Raw genomic sequence first — 25,962 nt, forward strand, 5'->3', positions numbered from 1 at the left:
TTATTTGACCCAATGATCTCACTACTAGGAATACATCTTAAGAAACCAGAAGCATGAATCAGAAGGAATGTATGCATCCCTATGTTCATAGCAGCACAATTTACAATAGCTAAGATTTGGAAATAGCCCCAGTGCCCATCATAGACAAGTGGATAAAAAAGCCATGGTACATTTACACCATGGAATACTATGAAGCAGTAAAAAAGAAGAATCTCTTATCTTTTGAGACAGCATGGAGGGACCTGGAGAGTATCATGTTAAGTGAAATAAGCCAGTCAGAGAAAGACAAGTATCACATGATCTCACTCATATGTGGAACATAAGTAACAAAATAAACTGATGAACAGAGTGGATCCAGAGACTCGAATCTTGGAACAGAGTGTGGAATCTTGGAGGGAAGGTGGCGGAGGGTGGATGGGTGGTAGGTAACCAGCCAAGGACCTTATATGCATATATGCATGGCCCTTGGACACAGACAATGAGCAGTGAGATCCCAAGGGCTGGAGGTGCAGGGCAGGGTAGAGGTTGTTAATGGGGAACAAAAGGAGATATACATAATGTTTTGAACAATAAAGATTTATTTAAAAAATAGTTAAAGAGAACAATTTGATTTCCATAAAGACTTCCATTTTCAGCTCTGCCTTGTGTGGAAATTGAAAGTTTATGTGAGGGGTTTGGATTTCAGAAGTGTATTTCCTCTGAAAAGCCCAAGAGGAAATACTCTTTATTACCACCTTTCTTCTCACAAATTTTCTGTTATAAGACACATAAGGTACCTATGAATGTTCTTACTAAGCAGGTAGAGATGTTAAGAGTGAAGGAATTACATGATTTGGCAAGTTTCATATCAAATCTATTCTGAAGTGGGATGAAAACTCTGGTTTCTTGATTCTCATCATCTTGAAATAGCTATGTTATATACAGAGAGGCATTTTTTTTTCAGCTTGGTACAATCAACAGGAGTTTCTATTTTTCAGCCCACATTGTGAAACACTGGAAATGCCGAGCTTCAAATGGTATTGCAATCTATCACCCTGCATTGTTGCTAGCCAGTCTTTTTTTATTTTACAGGACAAAGGGAACAGGGTGAAAATGCAGTAGGGGGAATTATTTGAGGTAAACCCTGTTAGAGAATGAGAAGGAGGGAGAGTGAGCCAGTAAAGCCAGTAACACCAAAGATCCACCACCATAATGACAAGAATGAACTGGACTGTAGTGGGAAGTGTGGTATGGGGAAAAAGTTCTGAGTTGGGTAGAAGTAAAGAAAGCTGAATTTCTGTCTCAGTTCTGCTAATAATTTGCAGTGTAGCTCTGGACAATCAATCCTCTTCATCCGTTCAAGCCATGGTTTCCTCTTTAATACAAGGAGATAAGCCCCAGCCCACCTTGCATACCTCACAGGCATCACTGGAGGTGACTAGAATCTATGTGAAATGTTCACGTACCTAAGTTGCAGGCTCCTCTCCAGTCTGGGCCCTGGTCGGAGCTATTGCAGGAGGCAACCAATCACTGTGCTTCTCTCACATTGACATTTCTCTCTGTCTCTCCCCATCTCTTCTACTCTCTCTAAAAGTCAATGGAAAAATATCCTTGGGTGAGAATTTAAAAAGAAAGAAAGAAAGAAAGAAAGGAAGAAATAAAGGAAGGAAGAAATAAAGGAAGGAAGAAAGGAAGGAAGGAAGGAAGGAAGGAAGGAAGGAAGGAAGGAAGGAAGGAAGGAAGGAAGGAAGGAAGAAAGAAAGAAAGAAAGAAAGAAAGAAAGAAAGAAAGAAAGAAAGAAAGAAAGAAAGAACGGAAGGAAGGAAGGAAGGAAGGAAGGAAGGAAGGAAGGAAGGAAGGAAGGAAGGAAGGAAGGAAGGAAGGAAGGAGAAAGAAAGAAAGAAAGAAGAAAGAAAGAAAGAAAGAAAGAAAGAAGAAAGAAAGAAAGAGAAAGAGAAACTTGTCCAACATCACATAGCTAGAAACTGGTGAAACCAGAAGTCAAGACTAGGTCTGTTTTAACTCTAGAGCTTGAGCTAATAAACTCTAAGATATATATTCTCATGAAGAGTCATGATAATGTTCCCATGGGTTCAAGAAACAAGAACATTTCGAATGGTCTCATTGGAGTGGCTTAGTGATTGAGCATTGACCTATGAACCCAAGATATCACTATTTGATTCCCCGTCAGAACCCATGCCTGGGTTGTGGGCTCGATCCCTAGTGTGAGGCATACAAGGGGCAGCTGATCAGTGACTCTCTCTCATCATTGATGTTCCTATCTCTCTCTCCCTTCCTCCCTAAAATCAATAATAAAAATATATTTAAAAAACATTTCAAATGCCTTCTAATAATGAAGATGGTGGAATTCTCTATAATAACCATAGGAAGAAGTCTTCCTGTTAGCCTTCTATTGCTATAACTTTTGTCCAATTAAACAATATATACAATAGATACTGACCAAATAAAATGACTTACCGGAAGTCCTGGAGGGCCACTTGTTCCTGGGGAACCCTGAAGCCCCACTTCCCCCTGGAAAAATAAACAAAGATTAGTGAGTAGCGGCAGAAAGCATTGAACTTGAAGGAGATGGCTCTCTTGAGCTAGTTGGGGTGTGCTGTGGGAAACAAATGGGGTATCAGGATTGGGGCACCAAAGGGTGGTGCAAATTACAGACTGCAAAAAATCAATGGTTTTGAGGGAAAGAGTAACTATTACATGATAATTTTCCTATATGTGCTCTGGAAGAGCTCTCTAAAGTTTGGGAATGATCAGGATGCAGGTAATCTTTTATATGCTCATAAACTATTTCTAATCAATGGATACTTCCTATAAACCTGGAAGGAACCTGGATCTATTGTTTGCACAAAGACAAACTTAAAGAAATGGACTAAACACCTTCTCCTGGTTGACCACAGTCACAGAATCATAAAACTTAAGAAAACCACAGGAAAGAAGGGAGTGCAAATAATTGAAAGATAATTTGACAGTTTAATAGCATACAGCCATTCAAATACACCCATATGCACACTTACTCATATCAAAATACAGAGTATAACACATATTGGCTAAACAGGTCTACAGCCTCAGACTTGATAGTTCATATCAGATAAATTAGGGCATCTACAGCCAGTTGGTGACAATATATTCTTTTTGGTATGCTCAAGTTTTAAGGGAAAATAACTTTAAAAAAGATACTGCAAAACAACAATTACATTGTATGTGCTCTGTCACAATTTTTGGGAACAACACAAGTATTGAGAAAGTTGGGAGTTAGGAGGAAAACCCAACTATTCAATATTTAAGTTATTTAGCATCTTGATAATTGGATCTGCAAAAGTGAAACACAGAAAATAATATCAATAACTTAAATGAATACTCAGAAACCAAAGCACACTCATATCCACATACCCAAAATCAACCTTTTAAAAAAGCCTTTCATGAGGAATAAAACAAAAAAAAGGCTTTATTTTCACTTCCAAAAAAAATATCCATTGCTCAGGACCGTGTTTCCCCAAAAATAAGACATCCTACAAAAATAAGACCTAGTGCATGAAAAAATAAGACATCCCCTGAAAATAAGATCTAGCGCATCTTTAGGAGCAAAAATTAATATAAGACAGTCTTATTTTCGGGGAAACAGGGTAGTGTGGTCTGGTTATTTAATTGAACTTTGGTATTAATAGGAAAAAGCTTATTAACTTTTCCTGTTCTTAAATATTCCCTACCTTAGATCCTTTCTTTCCTTTGGGAAACCCCATGAATTCCAGTTCTCCAGTAGATGGTGGGGGTCCTGCAGGGCCAGGGAGACCAACATCCCCCTGTAAGATCAAAAGGAACTTTAAGCAAAGCAGAACCACACAGACCATTTCTCCAGAGGGTGGGTTTGTCCTCTGTATGTAACTCACAAATAAACTGTCCATCATTTTGGCCTCTTCACCCTCACCCTTGCATCGATGAGGAAACAAAACTATCAGTACCAAGGAGTGAGAAGAATTATAAGCCTGTCTAAATGCATCAGCACTACAGAAGAAGGAAACAAGATAAAGGAAGCTGCACGTTCATGCTTGCCATGGTCATGCATAGGGGTGTTTGGAGGAGAGCAAAAAATGGGTTTGAGCAAGGTGAATGGACACTTTTCTGCAACTGTGATCAGGCTGTTGTTAGTCTAACCCTTGTCAAAAGCACAAGCAGAGGTAGTAAAGACCATTTAGAACATTGGCAGCTGAATTTGCTCATTGGAGGCAGTGCACTCATGAAGGGCAATAAGAACATTCTTGTAATTCTCTCTTGAGGCTCAAATCACTATAGAGGTAAATAGAATGAGGAAGGGGAGCTACAAGGGACTGGTAATGCATGGTTAAGGAAGCAAGAGAGAGGAGATGGAAAGAGAGAAGAAGCAAGAGGAGGAAGAGGAAAGAAGAAAAGAAGGAAGAAGAAAAGGAAGGAAGGATATAACAAGCTAAAAAAGAAAAGGTCACACAGTACACAAATACCCCAATGGAATGAAGAGATAATATATTTCAAGAAAGTTATATTTGTAAGACATCCACACTTCACAGGTAGGGAGCAGAAAGACTACAATATTTTAAAGGAGAAAGACCACAATATCCTATGTGTGGCATGTGTACATGCAGCCCTTAAGGGACCCCACCAGAAAATCCATGTGGGGTGGAAATACTCATTTCCCAAGGCAAAGATTCAAATCCCCTTACAGAAGCAAGCACAAGGTTGTAGCCAGAGACACTGTGTTTGGAGCATATGGAACACAGATTGTATTTTACAAAAATCTATTTACCTTGTCTCCTTTATCTCCTTGGAAACCTAACCCCATATTCCCCTGAGATACAAGGCACAGGGAGAAAAAACAAAATCAATTACTAAACAAGTTCCAGGAACTTCAGTAGGAATGTAGTCTTTTTTTTTCCCCACCAGAAAGTGCATTTAATCAAACCAGAATATCTCTGGGGAAACATGATTACTTAATGGTAGGAGGCCAAAGTATACTTACGTCAGGACCAGGGAGACCAGGAGGGCCTGGAGGACCCTATATTAAAAATGAAAGTAAACAGCACTTTTTAGTTTCAGACAAGAATGTGGGCATGTTGAACATCTTCTACCCACCTTGGTATAGCCTGGCATCGGTGAAGCAAACTCTAGCTCCCTCTCTCAAGGTTCCAATTCCCCAAATTGACCCAATAATCACATTCATGTGAAGACAGTGAAGGTTTCATATGTCGTTCCTCCCAATAGGCCAATGGTGACCTTTGGTAAAGGTAAACCAACGTAATCAGTGGTAGGATTTCATGCACTGGAGAGAGAAAAATCTGTGGCTGGGCTTTCCCAGAACCACACAGATGACTCTATGCTTTTCCTATGCCACCTATGATAAACAGGATTGGTATAAAGAAGAGAGGTAGGTAGAGCTTTTCAAGTTGCAGTTTTGAAAAGGATTTTGAAAAATCTTCTGTGCTCAGGGTAGCTGATGCTGGTGGTAGTATGATTAATTAGCAGTATCAGGGGAGCGGATGGTAACAATAGATATCTGTCATATCTGGGCTATATTTTAGGTTGATCCAGAGTAGATGACTTTGGAAGCACAGAGTGAATAGTCAGATTGACTCTAATAAATAAAGACAATACTTAGCTCCTTATAAGAGCATACTTTATTTTAATCCTCCAGGAATGAAAGTTGCCTTCTCCACTAGGAGAACCTACATTTACACAGGCACACATTAAATCCATGTTCTAGTGTGTAAAGCATTCATGTGAATGAATTCTATGATCACATGGTAGATTTAGGTTACTTACTTGAAATCCTGGTGATCCTATAGGTCCTACAGCTCCTGGAGAACCAGGTATTCCTCGTGGGCCCTACAGAGACAAGTTTTTACTAAGGTCATAAAAGCAACACAGTTTATTAATGAAAATGAAAGAATTTGCCCACAAAAACTGCACAAGAATGTTCATATTAAATTTATTCATAGTATTAAAATATTGGGAATGTCTTAGTCATCCACTGATATAAGAATTGATAAGTGAACTGCAATACATACAATAAGATAAATAATAGTAAAGCATAACAAACTACTGATATATAAACCAATGTGAATGAATCTCAAAAATAATGTGCTAGGTAAAAAAAGTCTGACCCTAAAGGCTACATATTATATATTATTCCTTTTACATGATGTCCTATAATAGAAAAAAAAAAAAAACCCAAATGATTTAGGGTGGGGAAAAAAATCACAATAGTGGTTGCCTTTGGGCTGAGGTGGGAACAGGGATTGACTAGAGACAGGAAAGAACTTTTGAAGGTGATGGGAATGTTTTATACCTTAAGAAGGCTTTGGGTTACACAAGGGTATACATTTGTCAAAACTCATCATTTGTACACTTAAGATTGTGTATTTTATTGTATGTAAATTTTACATAGAAAGAAAAACTGTAAACAAATTTTGAAGTTTAGCTAATGATAGGCATACAATTTACTTTAACATTAGTAAATATGAGATGGAGTGATGGATGGATAGAAATGGGATAAAATAAGTATAGTAATAAATTAATGGTTAGGATATTCACTGCAAAACTCATCCAATTTTGCTCTATATTTGAAAATTTTCATATTAAAGTGATGTAAAAAAAGGAAATTTTAAAAAAGGAATAAAAAACAATTACATTAATATCAGGTAAAGTAGAATTCAAGGAAAATAATATTACCAGGGATAAAAGGGGGCATTTCATAAGGATAAATAGGTCAATTCATCAAGAAGATATAATAATCCTAAATGTGCATACATCTAATAGCTGAGCTTCAAAATATATGGAGCAAAAACTAACAGAAATGGACAAATCCACGTTATAGTTGAATATTTTAATATCCTTCCCTCAGTAATTAATATGTTAGACAAAAATTATCAGTAAGAATATAGAAGATCCAAAATACATTATTACCTCGATCTCAAATTGGAAAAGAAGAAGTAAAGTTGTCCTTATTTGCAGATGACATGATATTGTACATAAAAAAAACCAAAAGACTTCATCAAAAAACTAATAGAGAATTCGGCAATGAAGCAGGATACAAAATCAACGCCAAGAAATCTATGGCATTTCTATACACCAATAGTGAACTTACATATAGGTCTTTTACCTCCTTAGTTAAAAAATCAATCCAATTTACCATCACAACCAAAAAAATAAAGATACCAAGGAATAAACTTAACTAAGGAGGTAAAAGACCTATATGCAGAAAACTACAGGACACTGAAAAAAGAGAGGAAGATGTAAACAGATGGAAGAACATACCATGTTCATGGATTGGTAGAATGAACATCATTAAAATGTCCATACTTCCCAAAACAATTTATAGGTTCAATGCACTCCCCATTAAAATACCAATGGCATATTTCACAGACCTAGAAATAATGCTCCAAAAATTCATCTGGAACAAAAAAAGACCCCAAATAGCCACAGCAATCCCGAGAAAGAAGAATAAAGTAGGAGGGATCTCAATACCAGATTTCAAGCTGTATTACAAAGCCACTGTTCTCAAAACAGCCTGACACTGGCACAAGAACAGATATATAGATCAATAGAATAGAATAAAGAATCCAGATATCAACCAAAATCACTATGCTCAATTAATATTTGACAAAGGGGGCATGAACATACATACAATGGAGTCAAGACAGTCTCTTCAATAAATGGTGTTGGGAAAATAGGACAGATACATGCAAAAGAATGAAACTAGATCACCAACTTACACCATACACAAAAATAAACTCAAAATGGATACAGGACTTAAACATAAGACAGAAAACCATAAAAATACTAGAAGCATCCACAGGCAGCAAAATCTGACATATGCCAAAAGAACTTCTTCACTGATACTTCCCCTAGAGCAATGGAAGCTAAAGAGAAAATAAACAAATGGGACTACATCAAAATAAAAAGATTTTTTTACAGCAAAAGAAACCATCAACAAAACAACAAGAGAGCCCACTGTATGGGAGGAATATTTGCAAATGTTATCACTGATAAAGTTTTAATCTCCAACATCTACAGACAGTTTATACAACTTAATAAAGGGAAGATAAATTACCTAATTAAAAAATAGGCAAAGGATCTAAATAGAATCTTTTTGAAAGAAGACAGAAGGAAGGCCAAGAGGCACATGAAAACATGCTCAAAATCATTAATTATCTGAGAGATGCAAATCAAAATGACAATGTGGTACCATCTTACACCTGTCAGAATAGTTATCATCAACAAATCAGCAAACTACAAGTGCTGGGGAGGATGCGGAGAAAAAGGAACCCTCCTGCACTGCTGGTGGGAATGCAGACTGGCACAACCACTGTGGAGAACAGTATGGAGTTTCCTAAAAAAAACTGAAAATGGAACTCCCGTTTGACCCAGTAATCCCACTCCTAGGAATAACGTATTTTCTGGCCTATAAAACGACCACCTAATTTTCCAGTTGAAACATAGGTTTAAGCCTATAAATATGTTTATTTCCCTATTTCAAGGATTTCTGTCTTGTATGACACACATATATAGTTCTGTGCTCCTTTAAGTACATAGTATAGATTTCATACACTGTTTAATGAGCTCTTTACTGTAATTAAGGATTTCCTGAATCTTAGATACATTTGCTACACTAACAATTGACTTGGAGAAGTGTTTTCTAGATGTTCTATGTGAGTTCTCATCGATTTATTGTTATTTTCTCTGAATTACTGATGTTTTCTTGTAGTTTCCAATATTAGGCCTTCTTGTCCAAGCATAAGCATTGGGAACATGGACAAACACCTTCCTACACACAGTCATGAACCTGAGAAGCTCTGGAACATTGTTTCTCAACTATGTTATAGTGTTTAATGCTACATTAGAAAGATGTCAAAGGCTTTACAAAGCTGCTTAAATGTTCTTAATTCTCTATTTCAAGGATATTCTGCCTTCTTTGACACACATTTACTGTTCTAGGCTCCTTTAAGTAAATAATAGAGGTTTCATACAATTTTTAATGTGCTCTTAACTCTTATTAAGCATTTCCTGGATGTTAGATACCTTTCTATACAAACAACTTACTTGGAGAAGTGTTTTGTACATGTTCAATGCTAGTTCTTACACTGTTAAGAACCTGAGAAGCTCGGGAACATTGTCTCTCAACTATGTTATAGAGTTTAGTGCTACATTGCAGTGAAGTGTAAGGCTTTCCAAAGATGCTAAATGTGCTTATTTCTCTTTTTCAAGGATATTCTGCCTTGTATGACACACATTTACAGTTCTAGGCTCCTTTGAGTAAATAATATAGGATTCATACACTGTTTAATGTGCTCTTAACTCTAATTAAGGATTTCCTGGATGTTAGATACCTTTTCTACACTAACAACTGACTTGGAGAATCTGTTTCAGCTGTTCTAAACGAGTTCTCATCTATTTACTGTCATTTTCTCTGAATTACTCATGTTTTCTTGTAGTTTCCTATAGTTGGCCTTGTTGTTCAAGTATAAGCTTTACCCACATATACAAACAACTTCCTACACTGTTAAGAACCTGAGAAGCTCGGAAACATTATCTCTCAGCTACGTTATAGAGTTTAATGCTACATTGCCGTGAAGAGTAAGGCTTTTCAAAGATTCTTAAATGTGCTTATTCCTGTATTTCAAGGATATTCTGCCGTGTATGAAACACATTTACTGTTCTAGGCTCCTTTAAGTAAATAATGGGTTTCATACACTATTTAATTTGCTCTTTACTGTAATTAAGGATTACCTGGATCTTAGATACCTTTTCTACACTAACAACTGACTTGGAGAAGTGTTTTCTACATGTTCTATGCGAGTTCTCATCTATTTACTGTTATTTTCTCTGAATTACTGATGTTTTCTTGTAGTTTCCAATATTAGGCCTTCTTGTCCATGTATGAGCATTGGGAATATGGATAAACAACTTCCTACACATGGTTATGAAACTGAGAAGCTCTGGAACATTGTCTCTCAACTATGTTACAGAGTTTAATGCTACATTACAGTGAAGTCAAAGGCTTTCCAAAGCTGATTAAATGTGCTTATTTCTCTGTTTCAAGGATACTCTGCCTTGTATGACACACATTTACTGTTCTAGGCTCCTTTAAGCAAATAATATAGGATTCATACATTGTTTAATGTGCTCTTTACTGTAATTAAGGATTTCCTGGATCTTAGATGCCTTTTCTACACTAACAACTGACTTGGAGAATCTGTTTCACCTGTTCTAAATGAGTTCTCATCTATTTACTGTCATTTTCTCCGAATTACTCATGTTTTCATGTAGTTTCCTATATTAGGCCTTCTTGTCCAAGTATAAGCATTGCCCACATATACAAACAACTTCCTACACACTGTTATGAACCTGAGAAGCTCGGGAACATTGTCTCTCAACTATGTTTTAGAGTTTAATGCTACAATGCAGTGAAGTGTAAGACTTTACAAAGCTGCTTAATTGTGCTTATTTCTCTCTTTCAAGCCTACTGTGACACACATTTAAAGTTCTAGGCTACTTTAAGTAAATAAAAGAGGTTTCCTACACTGTTTAATGTGCTCTTATGTTTAATTAAAGATTTCCTGGATCTTAGATTCCTTTTCTCCACTAACAACTGACTTGGAGAAATCTGTTTCAGCTGTTCTATACGAGGTCTCATATATTTACTGTTAATTTCTCTGTATTACTCATGTTTTCCTGTAGTTTCATATATTAGGCCTTCTTATCCAAATATAAGCATTGCCCACATGGACAAACAACTTGCTACACACTGTTATGAAGCTGACAAGCTAGGGTTAGGGTTAGGGTTAGGGCTAGGGTTAGGGCTAGGGTTAGGGTTAGGGTTAGGGTTATGGTTAAGGAATATTGTCTTTCAACTCTGTTATAGAGTTTAATGATATCGATACATTTCATCGAAGTGTAAGGCTTTCCAAAGCTGCTTAAATATGTTTATTTCTCTATTTCAATGATTTCTGTCTTATATGACACACATTTATAGTTCTGCGCTCCTTTAAGTATATAATATAGATTTAATACACTGTTTAATGTGCCCTTTACTGTAATTACGGGTTTCCTGGATCTTAGATACTTTTTCTACACTAACAACTGACTTGGAGAAGTGTGTTCTACATGTTCTATGCGAGTTCTCATCAATTTACTGTAATTTTCTCTGAATTACCATATTTTCCGACGTATAAGACGACCCCCTAATTTTACAGTTAAAACATAGGTTTAGGCCTATATTAGCTGTATAAGACTACCCACTTCCAAGGTAACACCAGTTCTTTTTTTAAATTAAATTTTTAATGAATGACATTTTTTGAACATACCGTAATATACCGTACATTGACACGATAAATGGAAGGTCTCTTCATAAATGGCAATGCCATGAACTTGACCGAGAAACATGAAATCCAAAAGAGAACATTAATAATGATGGCATCATCTACAAAGAAAATTACATGAAGAACTTGCAGAAAACTCTTGCTTGTGACTGACTGGGATGATAAGAGGTTTTTTTAGGCAGAGGAGCATTGTGAGCTTAAAATCCTTCAAAATCCTCATCATGTTCTTCTTCTGACATCATAAGTTCATCAATGACCTCTTGTGGTATATTTGTAAGACAGTCATCATATGGATCAAATTCCGAATCAGATGGTGTGGCTTCAGCTTTGGCTTCCCCTTCATCTTGCCACAAGAAGTCATCCTCCATACCGTCCAAAGCAGGCGTCTTCAAACTACGGCCCGCGGGCCACATGCGGCCCGCAGAGGAGTCTGATCTGGCCCGCCAGGTTTTTTGGGCAGTGAGCGCAGCTGAAGTGTTACAGTAGGAATTAGTAGTTCATATAGTCCGGCCCTCCAGCTCTCTGAGGGACCCTGATCTGGCCCCCACTTTAAAAAGTTTGAGGACCCCTGGTCCAAAGAATTTGATATGCCACACTTCTTGAAAGAGCTGATTACTGTTTCTTCAATAATATCATTCCAGGCTTTTATGACAAAGTTACACAAAACATCCAATTGTGGCGCACGCATGTTTTCCTCCTTTTGTGAATAAGTTTTCGCCACTAACCATCCACTCATTCCACTGTTCTCTTATGCGATCTTTAAATGGCTTGTTTAGGCACATATCCAGTGGCTGTACCAATGATGTCAATCCTCCAGGAATAACTGCCACATCTGTGTTTATTCTTGCCAGCCTGTTCTTTGTGCTGGTAGTTAAATGAGCCCTGAACATATCCCACACCAGTAGGCTACGTTCTTGATGAAGTCCACCTGGTCGCCTACTCCATACATTATCAAGCCATAGCTTTACCCCTTCTTGATCCATCCATCCTTTTTCATTCATACAAAAACTCCAACAGGGAACTTGATTTTCGGCATTGTTTTTCTTTTAAAATTAATCATTGGTCTTAGTTTGGCACTATCTTAGTTTGGTACATGCTAGTACCACTGTAAAACTGGACTTCTAATGTCCTGTTGTTTTAATTAACACTGTTTTTGCACCTTTTGGATTAACAGTTTTATTTCCAACCATATTGAAATTCATAGGAGTTTCATCCATATTTCCGATCTGACTTAATGCATAGCCATGTTTCTTGCACTGTTGTATTACATATTGATGGAAAAGACTTACTTTGCCATCAAGATCTGCAGGTAATTTTTGTGCAATTTTGATCTTTTGCCTCAGTACCATATTGTGCCTTTCCAAGAACCTAGTACTCCAGGATACAGTGGCCTTAAATCCTTTGCTGTTATCTGGGTTAGATTTGGCCCACTGAAGTGCAAACATACGTATTTTGTTTCATGTCACTACATAACCATTTTGATGATGCTCAAGAACCATGTCTGGTACATGCTTTTTGAGTTCTGGCCAATAAGGGGTGCGTCTTCTTAATGCACACTTACTCCTTGGCATACTCTTTAATGCATCTTCATTTGCTTTCCAGTCTCGGACCATCTTTTCTGTTACTCCATATTGTCTTGCCGCAGCACAGTTATTGTGTTCCTTGGCAAAGTTTACAACTTTCAGTTTGAAACTGGCTTCAAATTTCCTTCTTCTTGCTGGAGCCATGATGGGTTCTTTTCTACCAGCCATTTGTTGTACACCCACTAATCTTTTAGGCCGGGGTTATACAGTACTGTAGCTTCAGCTACACACAGAATGTTCTATTACGGTACCTTTTAACTCACTGTATGTGTCCTGATACAGTAGCTTTGGCTATACAGAACATTCCTGTGCTGCAATTGTATGTACCAAGGTGAGCCAATCACAACAAGCAAAGGTTCAAAGGTTATAATAGACTGCCTCTCTGAATCTGGCCAATCTGAGCAGGCTTTTTACTAGAACACAGTGTAGCTTCAGGTACAGAACATGTATAATTTGCATGCATAAAAAGCCTGCTTGGATCACGAGCAGCCTTGCAGTGATTGTGCGGGATCAAGTTGGAAAATTCGTTTAGCGGCATATCGAGACTTTTTCGGGATATACTCGGCGTATAAGACGACCCCTGATTTTTGGTTGACTTTTTTTCGTTTCAAAAGTCATCTTATACACCGGAAAATACGGTATATTCTAAGAAACTAGAAACACCAATCAGAAAGGATATATGCACTTATATGTTCATAGGAGACCAATTTACAATAGCTAGGATTTGAAAACAGTCTAGGTGTCCCTCAACAGATGACTGGATCAGAAAACTATGGTACATCTACACAATGGAATATGCTGCCATAAAAAGAAGGAATTCTCACCATTTGCAGCAACCAGGATGGAACTGGGGAGCATTATGCTAAGTGAAATAAGCCAGTCAATGAAAGAAGAAAAAAAAAACCCCACATGATCTCATTTGTGAATAATAAAGAACATTATAAACTGATGAACAAGAACATAGATATAGAGACAGTAAAGCAACAAATAGACTGTCAAATTACAGCGGGGAGGGTAGGGAGATATGGGGGAGATAAGAGATCAACTGAAGGACTTTTATGCATGCATATAAGCATAACCATTGGATACAAAACTCTGGGGACACAGGGCATGAATGGGGGTGGTGGTTGGGGAATTGGTAAGATATGTACACATATAATACCTTAATTAAAAAAAAGAAAGAAATACATTATTACCTTGATCTATTTTTTTTTAGATCAATATACCCCAAACTAGCTGAATACATATACTAGTGCATATGGCACATTCAGCAAGATAGTTCCATATTCCAGGCCATAAAACAAACCCCAACAAATTTAAAAAAGATTGAAGTCATACAGAGTGTGTACTCTAATTGCAATGAAATAAGCTACCGTGTTTCCTCCAAAATAAGACATCCTCCGAAAATAAGACCTAGCGCATGGAAAGATAAGACATCCCCTGAAAATAAGACCTAGTGCAAATTTGGGAGAAAAAAATTAATATAAGACACTATCTTATTTTTGGGGAAACAGGGTAGAAATAAATAACAGGAAGATATCTAGAAAGTTGCCAAATGTTTGGAAGTTAACACATCATTGAAAGAAAAAATCATAAGGGAAACTAGAAGATATTTTGACCTGAATGAAAATAGTGATGAAATTAAAAACAAGACAATGAAATCTGAAGAGGAAGATGGTATGGGAAATGTAAAGCTTAATTAAAACTAGGAGCAGTAATAAGTGATATGTGCTTAGTGAAATCAAGTGATGGAGAGGCCAAGTGAAATCAAGACTTAGATAGATGGAAGAGAAACTAGGGACTTGAAGTTTCCCCAGGGATGTATGATAGTAGAAAATTGCTTTGACAATAATAACCTGTGATCTCCTTACTGATCACAAATCTCATACACAGCCACCAAACTCCCCTCCTCAAATCTACATGGTTTATTTATTATGCCTATGTATGTACATAAACATTGTACCTTTGCAGGTAAGGGAATGATTTCTAAGAGAAGCTATGCAGCAAATATAGTTATTCTATAAATTTAGTTAACACACAATCTAAACTGCAGCTCAAGAGCCACATGCTGTTCTTTGGCCCCTTGAGTGTGGCTCTTCCACAAAATAACACGGCCTGGGCGAGTCTATTTTGAAGAAGTTTAAGTTTAAAAATTTGGTTCTCAAAAGAAATTTCAACTGTTGTACTGTTGATATTTGGCTCTGTTGACTAATGAGTTTGCCGACCACTGACCTAAAGCAACTGTTTAGCTGTAGGGGACTGGATGTCCTTGGTCCTTACTCATTCATCTATGTTTGTATGTGTACTTGGATACATATCATTTATTGCCTATCTTTTCTCACACTGCTCTCTGTTTAGAAAGCTTCCTCCCATTGCCAGGCAGCCTAAACATAATCTATACTTCTCAGAGGCTACCTTCTCTATCTACAATATATAAATAAAAAATGCAAATGTTCTTTTGTTCAAAATCTTAAATCTCTGAAAGTTCTCCAATGATTGCTTTGAAATTTTGACACAACAATGTTGAATTTGAATAGTCGCTTGTTTTTATATTTATATACCTTATACCTACTATTACATAGATGTCACATCTGTGACAGGTAAAAAACATGCTTTTTTTGAAAAACATCACCATCTGTTGGACATAAAAACAACACGTGCTATACTAAATATTTTACGATTCCATTTCAATGATACTGATTTACGATCCATTTCCAATTTCCAATTTTATGATTCCATTTCAATGTTGATAATGATTGAAGATTTGTGCTTAGAAATCGCGAACAAAGTTCTCAATCAATTGGGAATGCCATCACTGAATCTATCTGCTGCTGCTTCATTCAATGTAGAATTGCGTCGTGAACAAAATTACAACATGGGTGACTTTTGTCGTATGTGCAATCAAATGTTACTAAGCTAACTCTTGAGCAAAAAGGCATTTATGATCAAATAATGCAAACTGTCAATAATGGGGTTGGAGAAATATTCTTAGATGCGCCAGGAGAAACTGGTAAAACGCTCCTAATTAGATTGATTTTGGCAGCAAGTTGATCCCAAAATGACATAGCCTTAGCTCTTGCATAGTACAGAATAGCTGCGACATTGCTACCAGGTGGAAGAACTGCTCATTCCGCTTTGAAATTGCCATCGAACATGCAATTCATTGAAACTCCCAAGTGCAACATTTCCAAAGCATCCGGCATGGCAAAAGTCTTGCAGAAATGTTTGGGATGAATGCACAATGGCGCACAAAAAATAGCTCAAGGGTCTTGATTGATCATTGCAAGATTTGAGGGGAAACATCAGACCATTAGGGAACGCATTTATATTGCTTGCAGGAGATTTCAGGCAAACATTACCTGTAATTCCTCGATCAACACCATAGGACAAAATAAATGCTTGCCTGAAACACTCTACTTTGTGGCAACACATAAAGATGTTAAAATTAACTACAAATATGTGTGTCCAGCTGCAAAACGATCGATCAGCTGAGATATTCTCACATCAATTGCTGGAAATTGGGAATAGAAAGGTGCCATTTGATCTGACCTCAGGATGAATTTCATTGCATCATAACTTCTGCAATTTAGTCACATCAAAAGAAGAATTGGTTGAAAAAGTATTTCCCAATATTCAAACCAATTATAAGAATCACTATTGGCTGAGTTAACAAGCTATTCTTGCAGCCAAGAACAAAGACATCTACGAACTTAACAGTATTATTCGGTAACATACAAAGCAAGGCAGTCACATACAAGTCCGTTGACATTGTTGTGGAAGCAGATGAAGCAGTTACTTATCCAACAGAATTTTTGAATTCACTCGACCTGCCAGGGATGTGACATCACACATACTGCAATTGAAAATTGGCTTGCCAATTATCATGTTGCAAAATATCAACCAGCCAAAGTTTTGCAATGGCATGAGGCTTACAGTAAAAAAATTAATTAAGCAACAATCTTGACAGGAACTTTCAAAGATGAAGATGTCCTCATTCCTCGCACTCCTATGATTCCAATGGATATGCCATTTCAATTTGAGAGATTGCAATTCCCAATTCGATTGGCGTTTGCAATCACCATCAACAAAGCTCAGGGCCAATTTTTAGAATTGTGCGGTTTAGATCTAGACACGGATTGCTTTTCACATGGACAATTATATGTTGCATGTTCTAGAGTCAGCAAACCAGTCACTCTCTATATCTACACAAGAAACAGAACAACAAAAAATATTGTATACCCACAAGCATTGTGAAATTAAACATATTAAAAACATGCACTTTCTCTTTTCTTTCTTTTCCATTTAACCAGACTGAGCCACAGCAATGCGTGGCCGGGTACAGCTAGTCTTAAATGATGTATATTTAGGTGGACAGCATCTCCTCAAAGCTTTTGTGGAATTCTTATGCCACATTCCTAATAATGTTTCACATTCTGAGTCAGGGAGGGGGCAGAGACCATATCTGCATTATCTCAGGGATCACTCGTAGAATTTTAAAAAAAAATATTTTTACTGATTTTTTACAGAGAGGAAGATAGAGGGACAGAGAATTAGAAACATTGATGAGAGAGAATCATCGATCAGCTGCCTCTTGCACACTCCCTACTGGGGATGTGCCCGCAACCAAGGTACATGCCCTTGACTGGAATCGAACCTGGGACCTTTCAGTCTGCAGGCCGATGCTCTATCCACTGAGCGAAACCAGTTTCGGCTCATAGAATTTTTTTGAGAGTACGTGTTTAGTATCTGTTCTGGAATAAAGCAGAAAAGAAGGAACCCTGATATAGGCAATAACAAAGAAAGGAGGGACTTTTCTTAAGCCACTTCAAAGGAAAATGACAATGTAGAAACTCAAGGAAAACAGAAAGCTCTTATTAATACAATTCACAGATTTTCATGGACTCACTATTATTTAGAGTCCCTTAAAATTTGTTTTATACAGAATACTTTTTAAAGATAGTGTTGTACTTTTGTTTTACCGACAACACTCTCAACACACAAGAAACTAAATGCTTACTGAATGAAATGCAAAATTCTGTACAAGGGAATATATATTTTCCTGGTCTAAAGGTCTAAAAGTCTGCCTGCTGTGTAACTTTGAGGTGGACAGTCCATCCTATCACTACTTTCTCATCTGGAAAAAGACAATAATGTGACCCATTTTCTACATTTTTTTCTTGAGAAGGTCTACAAACACTGAAGGGAAGAGTGAAAAGGGACAATCAGTAACTGTTGACTAAACATTGAGAGCTCAACACACAAGTAACAACTTACAGTGATTCCATCTAGTCCAGGCAGCCCAGGATCCCCCTGAGAAACAGGAAAACAGTGAAGAGATTAATAGACCAAGTCTGTGGTATTTCATAGATAATTAACCTAAAATGCATGGGCATAAAAGCTTTGCTGAAACTTAGTCCTCTTCTGTCAAGGTCCTGTGTTTTTTTGTATTTTTTAAATTAATATATTTTTTGATTTTTCACAGAGAGGAAGAGAGAGGGACAGAGAATTAGAACCATCGATGAGAGAGAATCATCCATCAGCTGCCTCTTGTACACCCCCTATTGGGAATGTGCTCGCAACCAAGGAACATGCCCTTAACCGGAATCGAACCTGGGACCCTTCAGTCCTCAGGCCAATGTTCTATCCACTGAGCCAAACCGGCTTCGGCAAGGGCCTGTGTCTAAAATAATGTATGAATTGGACATATTCAATAATTTACTTTTTTTCCTGAGAAAATCTAGACTCTAAAAGGCAAATATTATAGCTTTGGTTGAACAGGGTTTCATAGTTTACTTGAATTAATTTTTACTTTTTTCTAGGAACTTATCAATTAGAAACTGCTTCTGTGGGCTGGTGATTTCCATTCTCTTTTGGAGGAAAGCAAACCACCTTCCCATGTGCCCTTATTCCCAGAGAATCTATGCCTATATATATATATATATATATATATATATATATATATATATATATATATATATAATGTAAATTAGACATTTCAAGGGAGAATCCACAGAGTATACAGTTTCTGATTACATTTTAATTACTTTGCACCATCTTAAGTCACTGTATAAATCTATAATATAACCATCTTTGAAAATTGCTATGTTCTACTGGGCCCAAGGTCTTTTATATTTTTGGCCAAACTAATCAATGTTTGCTGTGACAATGGCCATATTTTGATACCTACTAGTCTTACTGTACTTGGCTTATGGTAAAAAGTAAGCTCTCTGCAGCATGGAAAGAACACTAACTGGCTGTGTGAATCTGAGCAAGTCACATAGCCTCAGTATACCTCAGTTTTTCTATCTGTAAAATGAGCAACATGAATCTAATAATCATGAGGTTTTTCCCAACTCTTACATTTTATCTACAGCCAAGAGCTCAAATACTGTGCCTTTGTCAGTTCTCATCCACCCACCCCAATCACTCCATTCCAAAGTGACTTCCAATGTTCCAGGTTCTGTGCCATCCTCAGCTGAATGTGCTTGGATGCATCTTCCTCTCATGTTGGACACATAGGTTCTGATTTGCTAGCAAGGAAATTATGGGCTCCCTTCCCACTCCTTAAGGGAAAAAGGGTCAATCATTTGGCAACAGAGTTTATAGAGGGCCCATAGGATACCAGGCAGTACAAACCAAGAATTCAGTCACAAGAATACAGAAGGTTTTTATCAATGAAGAGATGAAAGTTTCTAACCAGCTGTAAAGTTGATGGGCAATTTTTGCAGACAGCCAGGGGACCAGATAAGGGTGATGGGCAGGGCCAGGATCCTGAGCTGGTGGCCATGCTGAGATGGGCAGAGACATACATGGCTTCAAACCAAGGTATGCAGACATCAAGGATTCTAGAGCAGACAAAAGGTATCTACCTCCAGAAAATGTCTTGACTTGTCAAAGAAAATGATATGCATGCAAACTGTTTGCTGATGTGTCTCTTATTTTTGGTCTAGATCCTATATAGCAAATATCTTTGACAGTATGGTTACAAACATTTCTGTCAGTGTTTCTACCACAAAATGCTCAGGGTCTTTTTTAAATACAGCTTGATCTGCTCCTTAAATAGAGACCCAGATGCTAGTTCTGGAAATGTTTTTATTGGAGCTGGGGCCCAATCTGGGGGAGCTCAGCTTGTAGCCTACTCAGCAGTCTGCCTTAGAGGCTCTTACCTTTATTCCTTTGAAACTACCTTGGATATGGACAGGTTCACCTTTAGATCCTTTCTTACCAGGAAACCCCTGAGTAAAATCAGAAAAAAAAAAAACTTTTAAAAACATACACACACAGAATTTTGTTAATAAGATGTGTTTCATCCTCTGATAAGGATAGAGGATGAAACAGCAAGAGGCTGAAATTATATGGATTATTCTATGGCAGAATTGGCTATTATAAGGGCCAAAGTACATCCCCTGAACAGCTGCTGTGTCTCAAAATCATATGCCCACTCTCCTAATTCCAAAATCTCTAAAGGGATTAGAAAGGAGGAGACTTTGAATCTATTCAGAGCAGTCAACTTTTTCTGTTAAGAACCAGATAGTAAATAATTTAGGCTTTGCAGGCCATATCTGGGCTTTGTCCCTCATAGTTTATCTTTATCTTTATAATCTTTTAAAAATGTAAAAAGAAACCACAGGTCAAGGGTCACATTAGATAGTTTTCTGACCCCTGGTCTAAGAGATACCTACAAAACTATTTCCATCTTGCGCTGCTACCACACAACATCAACTTCAACACCTGTCTAAGAGGCAAGTGTGTCTCACTAACACAGAAAACTGTTCGAAGTATGCCCAACCTATCTATCAACCAGAAATTTACTGTCTCATTGACAGATGCCAGCTAACGTCTGCTAGATGTTGTCCTGTTGGGGAAAGTCAATATCTTCATACTTAATGGGAAGTCAGGATTAGTACTGGGGTTAACTTTGGGTACAGAATCATTGATTGAATAATGATTTTTTGAGCTCAAAATTACAGATATATTAAAAGACCAATGTGGTCCCAAAGGGACAAACCAGTTTCTTTCCTAATACTTCCCTTTTCTCTTAATACTTATGGCCACTACTTTCATCAAAGAAATGTCAAATAATACCCACTCAGGATTCAGCAGGGTTAATAAGGTTCTTTTTAGTAATATACATGTCTAAGTTCCTATTTAGACTTAAAGGGAGGTTTAGGGACAGGATTAGGTTTTACTTTTTTCCTTTGACTCTCAGATGTTCATTACCTCAGGATTTCTTTTCCTACTGTTGGGGATAGCACTTCCTTTATTTCCTAGATATTCACTTTCGTCACACATATGTGATTTGCTCTCCTCTCCTGTTTCCATGGTTGTGTTTGAAGAACTTTGTGTGACATAAACAACTCATACTATGTTGGTAATACAACCCTCCCACCAGTTGCTGCATATTGGTTTGATTCTTAGATGTCTAGGTTTATTTATAAGAAGCTGGGGTTTGTACTTTGTATGTATGTCTCACTTTCATATTTTATTTTATATTTAATTTTATTAATTTTATTTTTCCCATCACCATTCATTCCTCCTATAACCTCTTCCACCTACTCCCATCTTTCCCTACATAATCACCACACTGTTGTTCCTGTCCATGAGTTCTTCCTCTTTTTTTTTTCTCAATCCCTCCCCCTCCCGCAACACTCTCCCCCATCAGAGTTGTTTGCCTTCTCTCTATCTATAAATCTGTCCTTATTTTGCTCAGTAGTTCAGTGTGGTCATTAAATTCCACATATAAGTGAAAATTCATGGTACTTATCTTTCTCTGACTGACTTATTTCACTTAGCATATTGTTCTCCATGCTATCATGAAGGGTAACATTTCCTTTCTCTTCACAACCGAGTAGTATTCCATTGTGTAAATGTACCATAGATGTTTTTAAATTCAATTTAATTATTTAAATTGTATTTTATTGTTTAAAGTATTACAATTAGTAGTACATATATCTCTTTCCATTGATCTTCCCCCAGCCTCTCTTACCCCTTGGCACATGCCCTCAACTTCCCCCACCCCCAGTGTACTGTGTCCATTGGTTATGTTTATATGCATACATACAAGTCCTTGGGTTGATCTCCTAACTCCCCTCCCCCAAACTCCCCAGCCTTCCCACTGTAATTTGACAGTCTGTGCAATGCTTCTCTGTCTCTGTATCTATCTTTTTATTCATCAGATTATAATGTTCTTTATTATCCATAAATGAGTGAGATCATGTGGTATTTTTTTTTTTTCACTGCTGGGCTTATTTCACTTAGCATAATGCTCTCCAATTCCATTCATGCTGCTGCAAATGGTAAGCATTCCTTCTTTTTTATAGCAGCATAGTATTTAATTGTGTAGATGTACCACCGTTTTTTAATCCATTCGTCTACTGATGGGCATTTAGGCTGTTTCAAAATCTTAGCTATTATAAATTGGGCTGCTATGAACATAGGGGTGCATATATGCTTTCTGATTTGTGTTTCTGTTTTCTTGGTATATATTCCTAGAAGTGGGATTACTGGGTCAAATGGCAGTTTCATTTTAGAATTTTTGAGGAAACGCCATACTGTTTTCCACACTGTCTGCACCAGTCTGCATTCCCACCAGCAGTGAAGGAGGCTTCCTTTTTCTCCACATCCTCTCCAGCACTTGTCATTTGTTGATTTGTTGATAATAGCTGTTCTGACAGGTGTGAGATGGTACCTCATTGTTGTTTTCATTTGCATCGCTCAGATAATTAGTGACTTTGAGTATGTTTTCATGTGTCTCTTGGCTTTCTGAATGTCCTCTTTCAAGAAGTGTCTATTTAAGTCCTTTGCCCATTTTTTGATTGGATTGTCTATGTTCCTTTTGTTAAGTTGTATGATTTCCCTGTAAATGTTGGAGATTAAACCTTATCAGAGACATCATTGGCAAATATGTTCTCCCTTGCAATGGGCTTTCTTGTTGTTTTGTTGATGGTTTCTTTTGCTGTTCGGGAGCTTTTTATTTTAATGTAGTCTTATTTTCTCCTTAGCCATTCCTGCCCTAGGATCTGTGTCTATAAAGATATTGCTATGACAAATGTCTGCAATTTTGCTGCCTATGTAGTCTTGTAGGGTTTTTGTGGTTTCCTGTCTTACATTCAAGTCCTTTAGCCACTTTAAGTTTGTTTTTGTATATAGTGTAAGTTGGTGATCTGGTTTAACTTTTTGCATGTATCTGACCAAATTTCCCAGTACCATTTATTAAAGAGGCAGTTTTGGCTCCATTGAATGCTCTTGCCTCCTTTGTTAAATATTGACTCTAATGGGTCAGATCAATTCCTGGGTCCTCTATTCTGTTCCATTGCTCTATATGTCTGCTCTTATGCCAGTACCAGGCTGTTTTGAGAACCGTGGCTTGGTAATATAGCTTCATATCTGGTATTGTGATCCCTCCAATTTTGTTTTTATTTTTCAGGATAGCTGTGGCAATTTGGATCTTTTTTATTTTTTATTCCAGATTAATTTTTAGAGAGTTTGTGCTAGATCTTTGAAGTATTCCATTGGTATTTTAATAAGTGTTCCATTGAATCTATAGATTGCTTTAGGTAATATGGACATTTTAATGATGTTGATTCTATCAATCCATGAACGTGGAACGTGGTATGTTCTTCTATTTGTTTATGTCTTCCTCTATCTCTTTTTTCAATGTCTTGTAGTTTTCTGACTACAGGTCTTTTATGTTCTTGGTTAAGTTTATTTCTAGGTACCGTATTTTTCGGACCATAAGACCCTCCGGACCATAAGACGCACCAGTTTTTAGAGAAGGGAAATGAAGAAAAAAAGATTCTGAAACAAATAGTGTCCTAAAATATTTTTTGTGCATTAAAACCCAACATCACAGTCATAAACACATGTAATCAACCCTGTAAAGTAAACAGCAGCATTTAGAACCATTTTAGAGCCGGGCAAGCACACAGAGGCCACACAGAGCTGGGCAAGTAAAAAAACTTTTTTTTTTAAAGTATATGTGTAGGCTATATTTGGACCATAAGACGCAGGGACTTTTCCCCCCCACTTCTGGGGGGAAAAAAGTGCGTCTTATGGTCCGAAAAATACGGTATCTTAATTTCTTTTTTCTTTTTTTTTTTTGTGCAATGGTAAATGGGATTTTTTTTTCCATTTCTCTTTCTGTGAGTTCATTATTGGTATATAAAAAGACCTTAGATTTCTGGGTGTTAATTTTGTATCCTGCTACATTTAGGTCTAGTAGTTTTTTGGTGGAGTCTTTGGGATTTTCTATGTATAGTATCATGCCATATGCAAATAAGGACAGTTTTACTTCTTCTTTTCCAATTTGGGTGCCTTTTATTTCTTTTTCTTGTCTGATTGCTATGGCTAGTACATCTAGAACTGTCAAACAGGAATGGTGAAAGTGAGCATCCCTGTCTTGTTCCTGTTCTCAGGGGAAATGGTTTTAGTTTTTGCCCATTGAGTATAATGTTGGCTGCAGGTTTGTCATATAGAGCTTTTATTATGTTGAGGTATGATCCCTCTATTCTCACTTTGCTGAGAGTTTTTATTACGAAATGGTGTTATTTTGTCAAATTCTTTTTTTTGTGTCAATTGATATGATTATGTGATTGTTGTCTCTTAGTTTGTTTATGTGATATATCACATTTATTGATTTGTGGATATTGTACCAACCTTGCATCCCTGGAGTAAATCCCACTTGGTCATGGTGTATGATCTTTCTAATGAATTGCTGAATCCAATGTGCTAGAATTTTGTTGAGGATTTTAGCATCTACATTCATCAAGGATATTGGCCTGTAGTTCTCTTTTTGTGTGTGATGTCTTTATTTGATTTTGGGATTAGGGTAATTTTGGCTTTTAGAAAGAACTTGGAAGTGTGCCTTCCTCTTGAATTTTTGGAATAATCTAAGGAGAAAAGGTTTTAGTTCTTTGAATGTTTGGTAGAACTCCCCGGTAAATCTATCCAGACTAGGTCTTTTGCTTGCTGGAAGATTTTTTATGGCTATTTCAATTTTTTTTGGTAGTTATCAGCCTATTCAGGTTTTTTATTCTTCTTGGTAGCTTGTATTTTTCTAGGAATATGTCCATTTCCTCTAGGTTGTCCATTTTGTTGTAATAGAGTTGTTAAAAGTATTTTTTAATAATCATTTGTATTTCTTTTTTCCCCTTTTTTCCCCCTAAAACATATTTTATTGATTTCTTACAGAGAAGAAGAAATAGGGATAGAGATTTAGAAACATCTATGAGAATCATCGATCAGCTGCCTCTTGCACACCCCCTACTGGGGATGTGCCCGCAACCAAGGTACATGTCCTTGACTGGAATCGAACCTGGGACCTTTCAGTCCGAAGTCCGAAATTCGAAGTCCGGTGCTCTATCCACTGAGCCAAACCAGTTTCTGCTAATCATCTGTATTTCTCTGGAATCGGTTATTTCACCTCTTTCATTTCTGATTTTGTTTATTTGTGTCCTCTCTTTGCTTCTTGGTAAGCTCTGCTAGAGGTTCATCAATTTTGTTTATTTTTTCAAAGAACCAGGTCTTTGTTTTGTTGATCTTTTGTATTGTGTTTTTAGTCTCTATGTTGTTTATCTCCACTCTGATCTTTATTATTTTATAGTGATGAATAGCAAGAACTTACAACCAAGATTACTCTAACCAGCAAAGCTATCATTCAGAATTGAAGGTCAGATAAAGTGCTTCACAGATAAGAAAAATCTAAAGGAGTTAATCACTGCCAAACCAGTATTATATGAAATGCTGAAAGGTATTCTTTAAGAAGAGGAAGAAGAAGAAAAAGGCATTGATAAAAATTATGAACAACAAATACATATCTATCAACAAGTGAATCTAAAAATCAAGTGAATAAAAAATCTGATGAACAGAATAAACTGGTGAATATAACAGAATCAGGGGCATAGAAAGGGAGTGGAATGATAATCCTTGGGGAGAAAGTGGTGTGCAGGGCGGGAAAAGACTGGAAAAAAATCATACACCTATGGCTGAGGACAGTGAGTGGGAGACAGGCATGGGTTGGGGTGGGAACAGGG

General features: G+C 37.1%; 1 protein-coding gene across 1 annotated transcript in view; it reads right to left on the minus strand.

Moving 5' to 3' along the window:
• COL4A6 (collagen type IV alpha 6 chain) overlaps positions 1-25,962 on the minus strand; it is a 467,370-nt gene that overhangs the window by 55,461 nt on the left and 385,947 nt on the right. The window contains exons 7-13 of the mRNA XM_036460712.1: positions 20,098-20,166; positions 18,206-18,241; positions 5,791-5,853; positions 4,991-5,026; positions 4,778-4,819; positions 3,708-3,800; positions 2,458-2,511 (exon numbers count right to left, since the gene is read on the minus strand). Of these exons, the coding sequence (XP_036316605.1) occupies positions 2,458-2,511; positions 3,708-3,800; positions 4,778-4,819; positions 4,991-5,026; positions 5,791-5,853; positions 18,206-18,241; positions 20,098-20,166 (393 nt within the window). The remainder of the gene's footprint in view (positions 1-2,457; positions 2,512-3,707; positions 3,801-4,777; positions 4,820-4,990; positions 5,027-5,790; positions 5,854-18,205; positions 18,242-20,097; positions 20,167-25,962) is intronic.

Source organism: Pipistrellus kuhlii, unplaced genomic scaffold (assembly GCF_014108245.1).
Source record: "Pipistrellus kuhlii isolate mPipKuh1 unplaced genomic scaffold, mPipKuh1.p scaffold_m20_p_33, whole genome shotgun sequence".
NCBI lineage: Eukaryota > Metazoa > Chordata > Mammalia > Chiroptera > Vespertilionidae > Pipistrellus > Pipistrellus kuhlii.